Below are 19625 nucleotides of genomic sequence, written 5' to 3'. Positions count from 1 at the left end.
CACCTTTGAGAACATGAACTTATTTCCTTGAAGGAGGGTAAGGAATAATTTTTTTTGTACTACTAATGATCCAGCCAAGAGCCACCTTACCTTAAACTGCTTGCCACAGGTGGAGCACAGGAAGTCTTTGCGGTCCGAGTGCCGCAGCATGTGGAGTCGCAGCTTGTCGGGGCGGCAGAAAGCCTTGTCACACTCTGTACACTGGTAAATCTTCTCAGAATGGAAACTGCGCACATGTTTCTTGACCTAAAATGGCAGATCACAGAAAAATGAAGTTTATTCAAGAGAGAAGTGAGTTGTAACACACTAGGAAGCTGTTCGCAATGTGAAAGAGAAGGAAAAGGTTTTGAAGGTGTGTAATATACTTTGGTTTAAAAAGCATTTGATCAGAACAGTTGATATCTCAGCAATAGTTTCTATGAAATTGTAACATCTTTATTACTCATCTGGATGGGCGATTTGATTTCCTCAAGACTGAATCTTGAAGGCATCAGCTATTGCACAGTTGCACTTAATGGACAGCAAAAGTCCAAAATGCACCATTTGCACAGAATCGCCCTTGAGTAAACAAATTCATCTGAGGTTCATTATCTTCCTTTCATTTATAAGAAACCAAAACATAGGGACTAATTCCTTTCAATCAGACACAATGAGCTTGCAATTATAATTGGCAAAGAAGAAAAAAACTTATTCAGAACAACATTTGCACATCATTCCTGAATGGCAATTACTTCTTCATACTCAGGGACTATCCTTCACCTCTTCAGACATCTAGAGGGGGATTTTTTTCCTCCCCCCAATAATTAACTAATGAAGTTTGACATCTGAAATGAAAGCACTGTTCAAGAAATGGATCTCTAATTAAATCCTTACCGTCTTCTAATACTGATCATACAAGGAACAACTTGGCACCTCTACCTGTTCCACATAGAAGTATTTCAGTAGGCAGCAGTGACTAGTCTTAATTATCCACACAGCAAGAAGAGAAAGAAAATTATTGTTAAATGTCAAAAATACAACCGAATAGCTGGAAAAAAAGCCATGGGACTTTCAGTCAGTTGCATGGGAAAGTTTACAGTGAATTAAGTTGCAGTACAGCATTTCTGAATCATCGACATTCTTCCTTGCTGAACATTTACAGAAGATAAAGGACTTCTTCCAGGATGGAATTATATTAGTGAAATCACTTTCCCCCATCCTTTCCTCTTCAGTCTAGTGGGTAGTCTATCTGTTCCTATTACTGATCTAAACCGGATTTCTACATTTCAGTTTCACTCAGGCAGCTCAGTAAGACACATCAATTGCTTTGTCCCTAGGAAGGATAATGAATATTTGCACGGTCCATCTCAGTTTTTTCTTACTGGAAGTGGAAATAGAATCTTTAAATTCTACTAATGACCTTGTCCAAGTGCTCAGTATAGTGCAGAGTAGCCGCATTACTCACTGCTCCAGTGCAGTGTGCAGGGAAGGAGAATAAAGTGCCCAACTGAAGCTCAGGGGGGATGTCAGGAAGCAGAGTATCCTGATCTGTTCTGGCATTTCTTCGAGCTGTTCAAATGAATTACCCTGACAGAAAGTAGGCAAGGGATTAAAGATGTAAAACCCCTCATTTTTTTTGTTCAGAGTTTTAATGAAGAAGGGCAAGGTCTCTTCAAGTACAAGCTGAATACAACAAAAGACAATTCCTTTTTGTGCCACGGAGATGTAGTAGTCAGGACCTCTGCTTCAGGAATTTCTTAGGAATAAGGCATCCACCCTTCTGCACTACAGTGCCTTCTAATGACAGACTGAAGCATCACATCTGATGATTTAGTGGACAGAGCACTTCAGTGTCATAAGACAATGTCTAGCAGTGGTTGGTCACTCTTCCATTTCAATTTCTGACTGAGGTGGACCCTGGCACCTTGTGAGAATGAACTGCTGTGCAGTTACACATGGAGAGCACTGAGAAACCTACAGCCTTTTTGAGAGACCCCCAAAGCAGTGCTTCAGATCAGTACAGCATCTCACCTGGATAAAATCTGGGAAGCGTTTCTTGCAGGTGGGGCAGGTGAAATAGCCATCATTGACATGGACGGCCACGTGATCCTTAAGGAGATCCAAGCGGTCAAAGGACTCGGGGCAGAAAATGCAGGAGTACGTTTTCTGGTCCATATGGAACTTCATGTGGCTCTCGAGGGCACCGCTGTTGATGAAGCCCTTGTTGCAGATGTCACAGGTCAAAGGGCAGTTCCCTTCCCGCCCATGGAACCGCAAGTGCTGGTCCAGCTTGTCCTTCTCCCGGAAGGCCTTCCCACACTGCAGGCATTTGAATGGGCGGAAGGATTTCCGGATGAACAGGTGCTGCAGAGCTGCATTCTGAAAGAAGCATCCAAGAGACCATTAGCTTTCCTTACCATGTATAGATTCCACATCCATATATATTCAGAATTAAATATACCAGATGATTAGTGAACCTAAACTTCAAGAAATTATTTTCCTTATATATAAGGAAATATATAAATCATATTTGGCCTCCAATTTACAGCAGGGGAGGCTGCGACAGGCAGAAGTCAGGAGAAACATCTGCAGCTACACCCTGAGCTAGGGCAACACAGTGCAGGAGTTTCCTCTACATCACTGATTTCTTCTGATTTAGCTGACTTTCTTTAAACATGCAATTTTTCTGTAAAATAAAACAAAGTCCTCTCTGAAGCACAGACCTTGGCCCAAGAAAAGCTGCAATTCCAGCTGATTATTTGGCATCATGTCATAAGTTCAGCCACCACACAAAGGAATGGTGAGCCAACACTGTGTGTTTCCCTCAGGAGCAGGGCTTATGAAATTCCACAGCCTTTTACAAGATCACCTTTTGCATCAAATATCACCAGAGAGATGTGCAGCAGTGGTTTAGCATTGTCTGGAGAACTTCCAGTGGAACATGCATTCAAGAAATGCCGGTCTGAACTTTTATTACTATTGCCACAAAGAAGAACAGAGTTTCAAAACATGATGACAAAGGCAGAATGGCAGTCTCATCAGCAGCACATAAGACCTTGTGAGCAATTCTCCACTTCTACGGTGCACAATGTCTCCTCTCAGCCCCTATGTTTTTGGTGTGTGTTTGCCTTCACTCTGCCTCTTCTGTAACATTTAATGATCGTTCTCTGTTTTCTCTCCCTACCCTTCAGATAAATGTTATAGAGCCATCCCAGTCCTGACCCAGTACTCTCTGCTGGAGGAACAGATGCTGCTGGATGCACTGCCCATAGAAAGAGGGAAGGAGGTCCTGCACCTGCATTTCAATATTGGATGAGAACTTTCATGTTGGACAGTTGCAAAGTGGGAATTGAGTCCTATGAAATCCCCCAGCACACTGTCACCCATACTGCACTCCAAGTATACTGCAATGCTCCATTCTTCTGCAAGAAGTCTAAGCAATATCCACTCTTCTCTCAAATACTTCTATAAACCATTATTTATTGATGTCTTTTTTCACATTACACACAGAATCTATATCATGATAGTTAGAGAAATAATGTGGAAGAGCATAAGTTTAAGTTGCATATTAGGAAGAAATTCTCAGCTGGAAGGGTGTCGAGGCCCTGTCACTGGCTGCCCCATCCCTGGAAGCACTCAAGGCCATATGGATGGAGCTTGGAGCAACCTGTCATAGTGGAAGGTGTCCCTGCCCATAGCAGAGGAGTGGAACTGGATGAGTTTTAAGGTTCCTCCCAGCCAAACCCACTCAGATTCCATTACAATATTGCTGACATTTCTGCGCACATGTGTTCCCATTCATGAATTCTGCAAACAGATTTCCCAGGTTTCCTGTCTCCTTTGCTTGTGGGAATGTGGCAGGTGACACAACTGACATTTGCTGTGTCTCTTAAGTGCACACCAACAGCTGACACTGATTTAATAAAGGTATGAGCTCTTCTGCTGGAATGAGGGGACAGCTTGGGAATACTGTGAAATGCTGTGCTAAGAATTAAATTTGTGAACCTCTATCCTTTTTCACCATCTGAACTGTAGAGGGAAACCTAGACTTTCATTCCAGAAAAGAACAAGAGAGCAAATGTTTTGCTACCAAAAAAAATATTAACACTTTAATAGAGGAGCTCCAAATAGGGCTTCCCAAAAGCTGTCATCATCATTATTCGCCATTTTACAAGTGGAGACAATGGGAAACAGGGATCTGCTCTAAACCACACTGGGAATTGCAAAGACAGCCATGTGCTGTGCAAAATCTGATGTGCTGCTAGGAATTCAAAAGATATAACTGTCCCCTTAACCACAGGGAGATGCTAATAAAACACAGGTGAAAAGATGTATTTCAGTCCTGAACTGCACTATTGAGTTTTGATCACTGGTACCTCAGCAGATAGCTGACTGCTAATACAGCAGGCCAGACTCAACATAGCCCTGTTGTTATCTCAAGGGCTACAGAATGTGAAATGCTTTTTGCCTACGTAATCTATCAACTAGAAAAACAGAACCAAAGAACTAAGTGTTGTCTCATTAACTTGTTGTATTGATCCGGCACAAACAATTGAGCAAACAAATCTTCCAAAACTTTAACATTGATATTATGGCTCTTCATCCAAGAATTATTCCTATAAAATCCACCTTAAATCTACAAAGAACTGGCATGAAAAGAACTGGAGAAATGCAAATTGTTATTAAGGTAACACTTAGTTCTGGACACTGGTTACCTAAAGAAGAATGAATGTGACGATTTATGGTGCAGGATCAATCAGGGAAACACTGAACAGGAGTTGGACCAAACAACATGGAAGGCAGTGTTGATACGTACCATTGGATTAGATACAGGAGAAACCCAATGAAACAAAAACCCAAACCTACCTGCAGCTCCAGCTGAGCAGGCAGCATTGAGAGAGAAAAAAATACTTTTGTTATGCAATGGACTTGAGTAAACAGAAGCCTTGACTTCTGCAGGTCACTACAAGGGCTCTTCCAAATAGAATTTACTGCTTTGAGGTTTTTGCCTCAGGAAACACTAAACAGATTTTCTAGGTTTAGTCTGTAGTTAGTAACTGAGGAGTTAAAAGGGCAAAGACAAAAACCACAGTTAATCTTGAAGGGGTTTTGTGACCTTTCCTGTTTTCCTAGGGCTCATTAACAGGGATGCAATGTGCATTGTAGAACATTTCATGAAAGCATTCATGAAAGAATGCTTTCAGCAGAAGGGAATAATTAGATCAAGATGACAACAGGATAGGGAGAAGGAGAGTAAAAAAGTTAAGGAGAAGGGACTTTTTCTAACCTCATTTTACTGGCTGTGCTCCTTTTTACACAAGTACTTGCATTTCTTTCACCATGAAGGAAGTAACTGTGCTTTCCAAATCGTATTCCTATCCCTCCGGTTTCTGGCATTAGCACACAGACACCCTACATACTGCCCAGAACTGAACTAAAAACAAAGATTCATTTTGGCTGTGGACCACAGTGTTCTTCTAATTTTCTACAAGAGTTCTTGAAGGGTGCATGTATCTCTTTTCAATACTAAGGACCCCCCCAACTGCCATAGTTAAAGTCTGATCTCCAAGGAAATCCCACAGACTCTAAAGCAGAGGCTAAAAAATGAACTGATCCTATCAGGACTTGAACCCTAGGGCAGGACAAATCAGTGCTTCCACCTAGCATGAAAACACTCTCAGAGCACCACTGTCTTAAGCCTTAGAAAAGCTGAAGTAATTCACAAAGAATGACTGTTTTTTTGAAAACTAAATCCTATCAAATTAATAAGGAAGAATAAGAGATACACAGGTTTCAGAATCATAACCAGAAGTCAGGACTTTTTACCTGTTCTTTGGAAGTGAATAATGTACCACATATCTAAAAACCAAATGTTTGCTTGCTTTTATTATGAAGTGCATGTTATTGTAGGCAGGTGCTGTGTGAGTGTTAAAAGGGTGATTTTTTAAAACATGATGCTGGCTGGTTTAGTCTTATCTCAAGTGCTCATTGCTCACAGTCTGATGCAATATGGAAAGGTCTGTGCAACCATCCATCTGCCATTCTGCCAGTGCTACTGGCTTGAAACATCTCCAGGACTCGGCTGAACAGGAGCTGCCAGATAAAGGGAAAGTTCGGAAGACTTGAGATACAAACATATCACTGAACCACCACTGCACTCCTCTAAGTCGTCATCCATTTGTGATGAATTTACAGAGAACAAAAGTGAAGTCACAAGACAAAGAAGTAACTTCAGAATTTCTGTCATTTTCTTCCTACATTAATTACTTCAGAGGATCCTAAGTTCACATCTTGGGTTCAAAAGTTCAGGGAAATGGGCAGTGCTTTCTTTTCTTTTCTGAGGATGCTGTACCACACTGTAAGCAGTACATCCCCATGCTCTGTCAAAACTTCAGCATCTCTCTCTGTACTCTATTATACACCATTCAAAATACATTCAATAAAAAATCCCACAAGATTTTAACATATGAAAATGAAATCGCTGGTAGAAACTTGTCATTCAGAGACTGCAAGCATTTTGTATGGTTAAAAACTGTGCAGTCTTAATGTGCCCAAGCCAAACTCTTCCTTCAAGACATGCCACAACATTTTTGGGGTAATACCACCATTGGTCTTGCATATATATTACTGTAAACTGCAAGTAAAATTTGGTTCAACATCTTCCTACACAAAATACTCAACTTCTTTCTAATCCTTCCTCATCCTCTAAAAATGACATCCCCTAAAAATGAACCCTGGCCCCACTGCAGCTGTTTCTTTCCTTAATCCAAAGTTAACACATGGAAGAAAAAGATTTTAAGCTAAATAAACTGATCTCCCAGTTACAAAGATTCAAGGATTTGAATTTGTGCTTGAATAATTTCCCACCCACACAGAGAAAAACCAGCTCAGCCAGTTGACATAGAGCTCAGGCTCAAAGTGTTCGCTTTTAACACAGGTTTTGCTCTCAAAGGAAGGGTTTTCTTCCCCAAAAAAGGACTTTATCACTAAGTAGCATCATCATCTAAGTGGATCCAAACTGATGTTGTGGTTCCTCTTCAGCAATTATTTGCAAGAGAGTTCTGAGAGACAGATGGTGCTGTGAGCAAGTCATTAGTATGTGCCACAGCACCAGGATCTGTCAGTTGTTTGAAGCACCCCTGCTTACCAGTTTGGATGGACTGTGTTTCCATGCAAGAATTACTGTGATGGAATTCAACCAGCTCCAGCTCCTGACCAGTTCTCACTAACACCTGTGAGATACTGTGCTACTGTTAGTGAGATACTCTCACTAACACCTATGAGTCCTTTATGTGAGATTTGTCTTCCTCTCAGTGCAAAGAAAACTGCTATGAATGAGATACTTTATTTGGGATTTGGAAATGGATCTGACAGTGAAAGGAGGACCAGCTGGCCCTGGCAGGCAGGCCTGGCATTCCCTGGGTTACAGTGGACATGATCCCTCATCCTCTGCGCTTACCCTGATGCGCTTTGCTCGCCTCATGTCATCTGCTGTCACGGAGCTCTGTGTGGACACCGTGTTCGCCTCGTGCTGTGGCTGTACATGGAGCACGTGGTTTTCCTGCTGCTCCAGCGCTCCCTGTGGCTCTGTTGGCACCGGAGTCTGTTCCTGCTGCTCCAGCCCATTCAGTGGGGCTTGTCCGGCCTCATCAAACTGCCCCTTGCTGGAAAAATGCAGCAAGTCCTGAAATCGCAAATCATACAACCAGTGATTATTCCCCCCACCCACTGAAAAACACTTTTGATAGTACTCAGCAGACAAGATTTGTACATATTTAATCAGAAACTATAAAAAAACCAGCATAGTGTAGTGTCTATACTAACTCCTACAGTTCTCCTACTGTGTCCACTGCTGCTTTCGGCATAACCACCTTCACCTACGGCAGTGTCACCCAGAGCTCCAGGGAGGCAGTGCTGCAGGTGGGTGACTCTCCATGGACCATCCCTCTCTCTGCCCAGCCATGGTCATTATGCCTTCTTTCTCAGCATTCCTACTCACCCATTCAACTCAGCAACAATGATGCAGTAAATAATAAAATGGTATAAATAATAAAAGCTGCATACATTCTGGCAGCAAAACCAATCAGCATTATCTGGCTGATTAGCTGGATAACAGCCAACAGGGCTCTTCTGCACTCAGGACTATTTCTGCTGTAACCAAATAGACTAGTGCAGACCCAGGAAAAGAGAGAATTTCTGTCTCATGGAAACTGTTGTCACTTTGAAACACTTTGTGTCATTTTGCAGTGTCTCCTCCTTTCTAAGGAACTTTCTGGAGTGCCAAACTGGAGAGTGACAAACAAGGTGATCACACTGAGCACTGTGTGGTTTTTTTATCCAGTTTCAAGCTCTGCACACATCACTGCCATATATCACACAAAGCTGTTTTTCCTCCCTTTTTGCATTAGCATAAAAGGGAGGTGCTGTGAGCAGGAAGCACATGCCAAAAGTCTACATTCTTTCCCTGTGAGTTCCAGTAACTCTTCTGGAGTGGAATTATCTTCTATTACATAAAAAAAAAACCCACACAGATCCTTATTTGACACCACATAATGCAACTGAAGAAACTTAAAAGCACAAGCTAAGAAACAGAACACCAGAATTAATTTTGAATTATGTCAGTTGAAGGCTGGTGGTGTCAAAACACAAAAGTGGGTGTGGGAGAAGAAAACCAAGGAATGAGGCCCTTACAGACTGTGAGTGCTTACCAGAAAGAGACCCTTAGTAAACAATACACAATCTCATTGTCCAGCCCAGGTCTGGGTGGCAAGTTTCCACCTTGCTGACACTCAGCTGTGTTCTCAGCATCCTGACTCTCCAGCTCCCAGGCAGAGCTTGTGCCCAGCTTTAGTGAGGTGAGCAGACCTCCAAGGGCTTAGGGCATCATCCTACCCCACTGCACAGGCACACATGAGCCAGCTCTGTGCCATGCTCCAAGCTGGCAGGACACAAGCTACCTCCAGTCCAGAGGCCACTCACACACTGGACTGTGCCCAGCAAGTGCCATCTCCCCAGAGTGAAGGGCTTGGAACCAGCATTAGGTTTATTTGTCTAAATGAGGCTGGCATGTGTCATGTCAGCCTGTGGAGAGGGTGAGCTCACAACTACCTACACCTAGTGCAGCATTTAGGGCATTGCAGCAGGAATTCACAGGCAGAGTATAGATTCCTCCATCTGAGTCAGCACAGAGCCATGACCCAGTGAGGAGCCAGAGGAAAATTACCACTCCAAATATCAGCTTTCAGCTAAGTCATAAACCAGAACACTGATTCCTTTTGTCGCTGCTCATAAAAGAACTTAGCGGTAACCTAAGCATGGTCACCATCAGAGAATTGAGTTTTTTACTTAAATGCATCATATTACATCCCTGCAGAATATAACCAACAGCTACAAGCAAAAGAGCGTTTTGCAATAAGCCTGCCTACAGGAGGCCCTTCTGTTATTATTAAAACATCATGGAGAATCATATCTCAAACTGATTTAATTCTACCAGCAACAGTTTTAAGAGCAGGCTGATCAAACATTCCAGAAAGGACAAATAGAAGCCTAAACTACTATTACAGTTTTACTGTCTGAATTACAATTGTGAGGCTGCTAAACTGTCACAATAACCCAACCTCATTGCTAAGTGCTTTGAAGTGAAACTTGATGCAGAAATAGAAGTGATTTTACAGGTTTTATAGTAGGGAAGTAGTGTGCTCTCCTGGCAGAGAATTCCAGATAGAAACCAATAATTACTCATGTGTAAGTCCAAAGCACACCTTCAGTTTGCACTGATGCCCCGAATTCTTTTAGTCAAGAGTTTACATTCCATGTGCTATCTTTTCCCTCCATCTCCAAAAATATACCTGTGTTCCTTCTTCACATTTTTCACCATTTTCACTGGTTACTTCTATGCGCATAAATTTGGGAGGGCGCCCAGGGCGTCTGCCTGGTCCGAATCTCCTCTTCCCTCGCCCACGACCTCGGCCTCTGGTTCTGCAGAATACAGGAGTGCTCCAGGTTAAGATACAAAAAAAGACAAATTTGGATTCTCCACTGATTTTATGCTTTCTTTCTCAGCATTCCCACTCACCCATTCAACTCAGCAACAATGACGCAGTAAATAATAAAATACAGTAAATAATAAAAACTGAATAAATTCTGGCAGCAAAAACAATGGGTTTCTGCCTGGTATCTATTTATTTTGTGCTTTATGAGAAGCCAAGGTTCAGAATACATTAAAATTTCTGTCAGTAATCATGGGACCAAGAGGACTACTTGCTTCCATCCAGCCCTCTGCCATGGCAGACTTCTTCTAACACCCCAGTTTATGTTGTGCTGAGAAGCATTTTCAGCATGCTGGAACAAGTGCACAAGGACACCCATTTGAAATCTGAAGCCATAACATTCCTCCCCAAAAAGCACTCAGCTGTTGATGTCAGGCACTAAACAGAAGGGAACAATTTTGCGTCAAAAAAGCTAAACAAAACAGAGTCACTTGCTACATTTCAGGAGAAAGAAGGCACCAATACCTTCTGCTCTGTGACAGGTGTTTGTAGATTCAGTTTTCAATAAGTCAGGATAAACTATCTTGCCAGTGAGTGGCACAATGAGACACTAGAAGCCTCGTTTTCCAAGCTCTGTTATTTCTGTATCTCTGAGAAACAGTATTTCAATACTGTGATGCTGAAGCATTACAAATATTTAAAGTCATTGTCAAAAGAAAAACAAAACAAAAAAACTTTACTAATTTCAACAGACTATTTATTTCTCTCAAGCTACATGTTTCACTGAGTCTTAGACCAGTAAGCCACGATTTTCCATACTGGTGCTGACCTGATCTCTCCTGAGTTGGTCACTGTGATTTGCAGGACAAAGCCCCTCCTTTCTGCATGTTTGGGGAAGCACACAGTGATCCACAAGCAAAGCTAAGGCTGTCAGTACCTGCTGAAGAAGTCCAGCTTCTCGTCATGGGAGTTGAGGTGCTGCTGGAGCTGCTCCGAGCTCATGAAACGCCGATTGCACTCGTAACATGGCCAGTTCTTTTCCTGCTCCCTGAGCACTGTCGGAAATGTCAGTAACACCATTTCACTCATCACCTCATTTTTTTGCCCCCAGGCTCTCTATCCTCTGTGGGCCAGATTTCTCCCCTGAAGGTTAGACAGGCTGCAGAACACCCAGCCCTGCTCTGCTGGTCTTTGCTTTTATATTCTCTGTACTGTGCCAAGACCATAGCTCATCACAGACACACAAAGATCACTGGGGACAATTCTCATGGAATATCAACACTGTTAGATATTCAGGGGGATTCTGAAATTCACCCTTGTGTGGAAGAGCATCTACAGGATTGTGCCTCTGGTGTAAGTTAAGGGAAATCAAGGGAAATTTCTAAATCTAAAGCAGTCACACAGCAGACAGTGAGTACAGAAACAGATCTCTTCTTCGGAGGAAGTAACCTAAAACTTCCCAGAAACTGAATAAAAGGCTTAAATTAAGGTAATATTCTTATGAGAATAGTTATTGGAAATAAGCCCCAAAAACACAATAAAGATCTGGCTTAACCTTTCCTAACCTAGTAGAACTTTGGGAGCACTATACAGGCCATATACTTGAAAGTAAGGAGTGCAACTCGCAACCACCACCACACTGAAAGCAGAAGATCTCAAGTTACCCTTCCTTTCCTCCTCAGTTATGTCATGGATCTTCTGGTTCACAAACTCGGCATAGGAGGCAGCATACCACACCTGCAGCAGGAGCACAAGGTAACAGGACACTGAAGTGGAGCCAAAACTAATGGAATTTTGTTTTAAAATGGGTTTTAAGCAACACATTTACTTCAGCTGCCTCAAACACTAACTCTTATTTCTCTTTCCACACTCAATAATAAAGTCTGGTAAGATCAATGTGGCCCCACTGAGGAATGTAAGAGCTTTGCTCACGAAGTACATCCATTTAATTTTAAGGTCTAGCTTCCTAACACAAATGTTTATCTCACACATGGCTTCCAGTAGCTCTAAAGGACGTACGATTAATATTTCTTCAAACCCAGCTATATGACTGTAAAGGAAGGAGTCATCAGAGCACTGATACTTGTACCAAGAGGAATGGAAACATTATTAACTTGGGGGATTCCCCACTTCTTTCCTGCTCTCCTTACTTAGACAATAGGCAGCCATCACCGAAAGGTGGTGGGATGACTCACATAACTGGAGCACTGCACTGGATGGATACAAGGTCTTCAGAAGAGATAGGAAAGGTAGAAGAAGAGGAAGGGTGGCCCTTTATATTAAGCAAACTTTTGATGCCATCGAAATTGAAACTAAGGAAGATGGAGTTGAATGTCTATGGGTAAGACTTAAGGGAAGGCCACAAGGCTGACACCATACTGGGAGTCTGTTATCATCCACCTGACCAGGAAGAAGAAGTAGATGACTTATTCTATAAGCAGCTAGGTAATGTTACATGATCATCAGCCTTTGTTCTTGTGGGTGACTTCAACCTACCAGACATCTGCTGGGAACTTAATACAGCAATAAAGAGGCACTCCAGGAAATTCTTAGAATGTATGGAGAACAACTTTTTGTTGCAGCTGGTGGGCGAACCCACCAGGGGAGGGACTATGTTAGATCTGCTGTTTGCAAACAGAGATGGGCTGGTGGGAGATGTGGTGGTCAGAGGTTGCTTGGGGCAGAGTGAACACGAAATAATAGAGTTCTCAATATTTGGTAAAGTCAGGAAGAGCACTAGTAAAACTCTTGCATTGGACTTTCGGAGGGCAGACTTTGGCCTGTTTAGGAGACTTATTCAGAGCATCCCTTGGGAAGCAGTCCTTAAAAACAAAGGAGTTCAGGAAGGGTGGGCATACCTCAAAACAGAGATCTTGAGGGCACAGGAACAGCCGACCCTGTGTGCCGAAAGATCAGTCAACGGGGTAAACGTCCAGCCTGGCTGGGCAAGGTTTTGGAGGAACTTAAGAATATAAAGAGGATGTATCAGCATTGGAAGAAGGGTCAGGCCTCTAAGGAAGTACTCAAGAAGGCGGCTAGAGCATGCAGAAAAAAAAATAGGGAGGCCAAAGCTCAGTTTGAACTTAGAATGGCAACTTCTGTAAAGGATTAGAAAAAATGTTTTTATAAATACATTAATGGTAGAAAGAAAGGTAAGACCAGCCTTTGTTCTTTATTGGACAAAGGAGGGAGCTTAGTATCTGCAGATGAGGAAAAGGCAGAAGTGCTTAATGCCTATTTTGCCTCAGTTTTTAGTGGGACGATGACTTGCCCTCAAGACACCTGCCCGCCTGGGCTGGTTGATGGTGTCAGGAAGCAGAATGGACCCCACATTATCCAAGAGGAGGCTGTTATAGAAATACTGAAATGCTTGGATATTCATAAATCAATGGGACCAGACGGGATCCACCCCAGGGTAATGAGAGAGCTGGCAAATGAGCTTGCAAAGCCACTCTCCATTATTTACCAACAGTGCTGGCTCACTGGTGAGGTTCCGGATGACTGGAAGCTGGCCAATGTGATACCCATTCACAAAAAAGGTGCAAAGGAGGATCCTGTAATTATAGACCAGTTAGCCTGACCTCAGTACCTGGCAAAATAATGGAACAGTTTATATTAAGCACCATCACGCAAAATTTACAGGATGGCCAGGGTATCAGACCCAGCTAGCATGGGTTTAGGAGGGGTAGATCATGTTTGACCAACCTGGTCACCTTTTATGACCAGGTAACCCGCCTAGTGGATGCAGGGAAGGGTGTAGATGTTGTTTACTTGGATTTCAGCAAGGCCTTTGACACTGTCTCCCACAGCATACTCCTAGACAAGCTGGCAGCCCGTGGCTTGGACAGGAGCACTCTTTGCTGGGTTCAGAACTGGCTGCATGGCTGGGCCCAGAGAGTGATGGTGAATGGTGCTGCATCCAGCTGGTGGCCAGTCATCAGTGGTGTCCCTCAGGGGTCTGTGCTGGGGCCAGTTCTGTTTAATTTTTTTTTTTCTGTTTAATATTTTTATTGATGACATGGATGAGGGTTTAGAGTCTTTTATCAGCAAATTTGCAGACGACACTAAGCTGGGAACGTGTGTTGATCTGTTAGAGGGACGTAGGGCTTTGCAGAGGGACTTGGAACGGTTGGATGGATGGGCAGAATCTAATGGGATGAAGTTCAATAAGTCCAAGTGCCGAGTCCTGCACTTTGGCCACAATAACCCCCTGCAACGATACAAGCTAGGAACGGTGTGGCTGGACAGTGCTCAGGTGGAAAGGGACCTGGAGGTGCTGGTTGACTGTCGGCTGAACATGAGCCAGCAGTGTGCCCAGGTGGCCATAAGGCCAATGGCATCCTGGCCTGTATCAGGAAGGGTGTGGCCAGCAGGAGCAGGGAGGTCATTCTTCCCTTGCACTCAGCACTGGTGAGGCCTCACCTGGAGTATTGCATCCAGTTCTGGGCCCCTCAGTTTAGGAGGGACGTTGAGATGCTTGAGCGTGTCCAAAGGAGAGCAACGAGGCTGGTGAGGGGCTTGGAACACAAGCCATATGAGGAACGACTGAGGGAGCTGGGGCTGTTCAGCCTGGAGAAAAGGAGACTCAGGGGTGACCTTATCACTCTCTTCAACTTCCTGAAGGGTGGCTGTGGTGAGCTGGGGGTCAGTCTCCTTCTCCGGGCAACAACAGACAGAACAAGAGGACACAGTCTCAAGCTGCGCCAAGGGAGATACAGGCTAGAATTAAGGAGGAAGTTTTTTACAGGAAGAGTGGTCAAATACTGGAATCATCTACCCAGGGAGGTGGTGGAGTCACCATCTCTCGATGTGTTTAAAAAAAGACTGGATGAGGCACTTGGTGCCATGATCTAGTTGAGGTGTTAGAGCATGGGTTGGACTCAATGATCTTACAGGTCTCTTCCAGACTAGAATTTCTGTGATTCTGTGATTCTGCAGCACCATCCACATAGACTCATTTAAAATGCTTCTGAGCTTCAGAAGGATTGGAGCAATATGGTCATGCTTCCCAAAACAAAAATCTGCCAAGCTAGCATGATGGACCCACTTTTGTCATACAAGGAATTTAAGCCTTCAGTAAAGGCAACCACACGAGGCAGGGAGATAAAGTTTATAAAAGCCTAAAAGCAGATGCTCACATTTAGATGAGAATTCTTCCATCATTTCATTTGTTTTATGAAAAAGAGTGGATTTTAGAAAAGATTTCTCAAAGAAGGCATCAACAGATTTTCATCAGGAAAAACACAGACAAGTTTGAACTTGCAGTGGGCACAGGCAGAGGTGAGTAGGATTTCAAGGACTCTCCAGCAGGTGCATCACTCTGCAGGAATCGCACTAGCTGGACAAAGACAAAAACCTGGAGCTCCTGGACTACACACCTGGCAGGCAAATCAAAACTTCCCAGCTTCAACTACTTTAATCTCTGGACAAAATGTGCATGAATGCCCTACATCCACTTGGGGAAGAAATCAGGACACTAAGCCTTTCAGTTAGCAAGCCATTTTACCCCAAAAGACACTACTAACACATAAAGTAAGAAAAATGATGCTCCCACATGGAGGTCTGTACAGATTTAAAGTCTTATTTCGAATAGTTTTAAAAACTGTTGAGAAAATGGTATTTGAATACAGTTAAAATGGATTTGTAAGATTTCTAGTAATTCAGCTTAAAACATTAAGGACTGATTTCAGATAGTCCTGCTCTTAAAGGGTGTAAGTAGGCTTTTGCCCTGATTCCTAAGTGCACTTACTAAACAGTTGGTTTTCCAGACAAATTGTTGAAATCTACGTTCAAGAAGAGATTTGAAGAACAACAAAATTTCCTGATATCAAATTTTTTTGGTCTCCCTCCCAGTGTACAGAAAATGTTGAAAATTAAGGCCATCTCAGCCAGCCACACTGCTTTGAGCTCAACATAATCAATAAATTTTCAGAGGGAACAAAAAGCAAACTACAGGAAAATCACAATATCCTTTATCATTTTTCACATGCAAAGTTTCAACAGCTCCAGGAAAGCCAGGTAAGAGGAGAGACCACATTCACTTAAGGCACCAGAAAACAAGCCAGGAACACACAGGACTAACTGGAAAGGGCATCCAGAATTAAAAAAATACAATTGCTGCAATAAAAATTAGATTGTGTCAGCAAAATATATGCTGTGTAAAGCATGACAGGGAGAGACAAATAATTTACCTATTTTTATTTTAAACTTCCTCATGAACCAAAGCTCATTAAAATGCATATGTTGGTGACTAACTACTTACTTCAGTGATATTCAATTCAGGCCAGGCTTTTTTCAGAGGAAAAAAGTTCTAAAACTATTCACATCAGTAGTTTTTGGCACTTAATAGGCATCAACTTTTAAAGTACTATTTAACCAGTAGAAAAAGAGAATCCTGACACACAAGCAATGCCATACCTTGAGTTCCTGCTTGGGTTCCACATTTTTAATGGTGGTGTAATAAATGTGGTGGCCATACTGATAGGCCACTAGGTTCTGCTCCAGGTGATTTTGAGCTGGACGCACAAACATCATCCAGTTACAGAGAGCCTCACTGGACAGCTCAAACCACAAGTCCTCTTGCAAGTCTCTGTCTTTTCTGTCACCCTTATCAAGAGAAACCTGTAGCAAAATCCAATTACATGTGATTGTAACTGCCTGGCAGCACATTCAAAAGAATTTAACTTACTAAGGAAACTACAGTGCCCATGCAACTGTTACATTAAGGGAGCAATGAAGACATAGCTCATTTTCTCTTTACTAACAGAGATCCAGAAACAAGCAGAAACATATTTAGCAACAGGTAAAGATTAACTAGGGAGGCACAATGGATCCTTCCAAGGTTTTCAGGGACAAGAATCATTTATTAAAGGGGTCAGGCACAGTATGAACAAGTGACTGTAACAAATGACACACAGGTAGCTGTAGCTTTAGTAGGCTACAGAAACATCAGTCAGAAGTTTCTAACTGGCAGACCCACTTTTCCTTTCATTTCTTGAGTCATGACACTGTCTCAAGCAGGAAACAGCTTTTTTTTTAGCTCAACTTCTCTTGGTTGCTGGATCTGCCTATGGTCACAACTTGCTTGTCAGACACTGACTATCAGAGCCCTCCTAAGACTGTGGATCTAAACCCCAACAAATAAAGGACCAATTTTTCCTAGTGAAACCAGCATGGATAAATGGATAAAAGTCACTCAAATACATTTTACCTCATACAATTACTTGGCAAGAGGAAAGGCATAAAAATAGCTCCTCACCTCTACATCTTATGAATAGAAAAGTAAGAAACACATTTTGAACTGAGGTTACAACATGACATAAAAGAATGGCAGCAGAATTTCCTTAGAAGGGGCTGCTATTTTTATGTCCAGATGCTGCTTCAGCTCATGTGCGGGTGATTCACAGCCTTCCATGTTATGCACCCTATATATACATATATATAGCCTATCACCATAATGCCGGAACATTCACAGGGATTAGTGTGTCACCCTGAATAACAGAGCAAACTTGAAGCCAAAACAATCTGGGTATTTCTTAGTTACATTCAGAGATGGAAATAACAAAGTATCTATAGTGAATTAATGAAAGTAGAGTGACAAATTAATGAAAATCCAAGCTTAGGCACAAATTGATTTCCCCTTTTCTCACCCTTACCTTCAAATGGATATAGCAGTCTTTGAGCTCAGTCTGTCTGACCAGAGGTCCTTCCACAGGCCCAAACTGTGTTCGCTTTGGGATGCGCCTTTTGGAGAACACACCTCCCAAAAACCTGTCTATATAGAGCACCAGGGGAAGGCTGGCCCTCGCCCTGGTCAGCACAGGCCGGTTTGGGATGGGATGCAAAGGTCCATGTTTTGGACACACTGAGGGATGTGCGTTATTACACTCTTCACACCCTGCAACACAAAGGCAGAGAGGACATGACTTTCAGGCAGACACTCACACACCAGCTCAGAGACAGCCTTATCTCTTTCTAAACATCTTTGGCTCAGCTGTGGGAACACTTGTGCCAATAGTCTATATTTCAAAATATTAGACAGGCCAGTGTCCAGCAAAAAAGGAACAAATCAGCTCAGAGGACTTCACTAGAGACAGAATTTTGTCTTTTCAGTCAAGCAGCCCAATTTGAATTCACATTTCTCATTTCTCTGTGAATCAAAACTCACATTTACTCATTACTGCTAAAATCTGAATGGTTTTTGCCTCTCTTTACTAAAGGTCTAATGGAGACGGAAGAAAAGAAGGGGAGGCAGGTAGTACACTACATATGACTGCACATGCTTACACAAATCATTGGGATCAAAGGGTCGAGGTGGATCTGGATCCCACTCATCCATGTCAGTGTCTTCCCCATCTTCATCCTCATCTTCATCCTCATCATCTTCCTCTTTTGTTTCTATCCTTTCCATTTGATTCTGCAGAGGTGCTAAAGAATCAGAACCATCCACAGCCTCCATAGGAGGTAACACTTGGTTATGCACCGGTAATGATGCCTGAGGAGAGAATTCACAATCAGTTCAAGCCAATTCAATAAGCAAACCATAAGGACAAGTAATGAAGGTCCTTGCTAGCCTACCCTTCCTGCTGCCTATGGTAATGGAGAGGAGGACAAGAGAAGGTGCTAAATGACTGCCAAAGGATGTTTTGCATGGCTGGCTGCTCCTGATGGCCTCACTGAAAACACCTGTATTACTCCCTGCCTATACCCTGCCAAGGACTCAGTTCTCAGAAAAAACTGAACTCAGAGAAGTTCTTGATCCTTGCAGAAAGTTTAAAACCAAGTCCAGGCTCTGTGGATATTACCTAGAGCCTAAAGCTGTATTTTAATTTCTTTTGTACAAGTAAGAGAATCCTGCACTTTGGCACACAATCTTCTCTTGACAATCCAACAAAACCAATCTCCAGAGTACAAAGGCAGAGGTCAAGAAGGGGTGAGGTAATGTGGAGACTGGATATAAAGCACAGGACATGAAGAACAGTTAAGGCCATTGCATACTTCCACTAATTTCCAAGTTTAGCCCTTTCCTTCCTTAAAAGAACTGCAACATTTGAAGTTTGGAGCATATTTCATCACCCACAAGGTTTCTCAGGTAGAGAACAAGAAATAGTACACGCAGCAGAGCTGCCTGAAAACACTGAAAACAGGAAACCCAGTGGATGTTACTGTGACAGTCAGCACTACACCTTCTGTTAACTTCACTTTTCAGCACTGACAGACTTTTAAAGTGGCTGCTCAAAGAACCATCATTGAAACAGGTTTCTCTGTATATTAAATATATGATATCCTAAACACCCATACATTCCATGGCGAGACTAGGGAAGACAGTAAAATTTGCACTACACCTTTCTCAAATGTCCTCCCAGATCACTCAGCCACATTTCATCCCCAGAGATGATGGAGCAATGGAATCTACACTCGTACATGAAAAGGAAAGGGTGCCTGGCAACTTACTCTATCTGCTTGTGGCCCCTGCTCCAGAGCCACTGGCTGGGGGGGATCAGCAACACTGCCGAGCACAGACAGGTTGGTGGGATTCATGCTCTGAGCAGCAGCAGGCAAGAGCACCGTTACCTAAAATCACAGGCACTCATTTTAGCACTGCAGCATTTCCATCAGTCACTTAACACGTGGGCAGGGCCCGGCATGCACAGCTCC

The 19625-nt window shown here is 42.9% G+C and overlaps 1 protein-coding gene across 5 annotated transcripts in view; it reads right to left on the bottom strand.

The window, feature by feature from the left end:
- The window catches only part of PRDM10 (PR/SET domain 10), a 47549-nt gene that overhangs the window by 11836 nt on the left and 16088 nt on the right, over nt 1-19625 (bottom strand). For all 5 annotated transcript variants that reach the window (XM_064731892.1, XM_064731894.1, XM_064731890.1 and 2 more), the window contains 10 exons: nt 19422-19541; nt 18255-18462; nt 17624-17865; nt 16386-16589; nt 11633-11705; nt 10906-11023; nt 9828-9957; nt 7439-7663; nt 2011-2358; nt 91-246 (listed from right to left, as the gene is read on the bottom strand). In XM_064731892.1, coding sequence (XP_064587962.1) covers nt 91-246; nt 2011-2358; nt 7439-7663; nt 9828-9957; nt 10906-11023; nt 11633-11705; nt 16386-16589; nt 17624-17865; nt 18255-18462; nt 19422-19541 — 1824 coding nt within the window. The remainder of the gene's footprint in view (nt 1-90; nt 247-2010; nt 2359-7438; nt 7664-9827; nt 9958-10905; nt 11024-11632; nt 11706-16385; nt 16590-17623; nt 17866-18254; nt 18463-19421; nt 19542-19625) is intronic.

The sequence above is a fragment of the Zonotrichia leucophrys genome, chromosome 24 (assembly GCF_028769735.1).
Source record: "Zonotrichia leucophrys gambelii isolate GWCS_2022_RI chromosome 24, RI_Zleu_2.0, whole genome shotgun sequence".
Lineage (NCBI taxonomy): Eukaryota > Metazoa > Chordata > Aves > Passeriformes > Passerellidae > Zonotrichia > Zonotrichia leucophrys.
The sequence above is the reverse complement of the archived record's forward strand: the minus strand, read 5'-3'. Positions and strand labels throughout refer to the sequence as shown.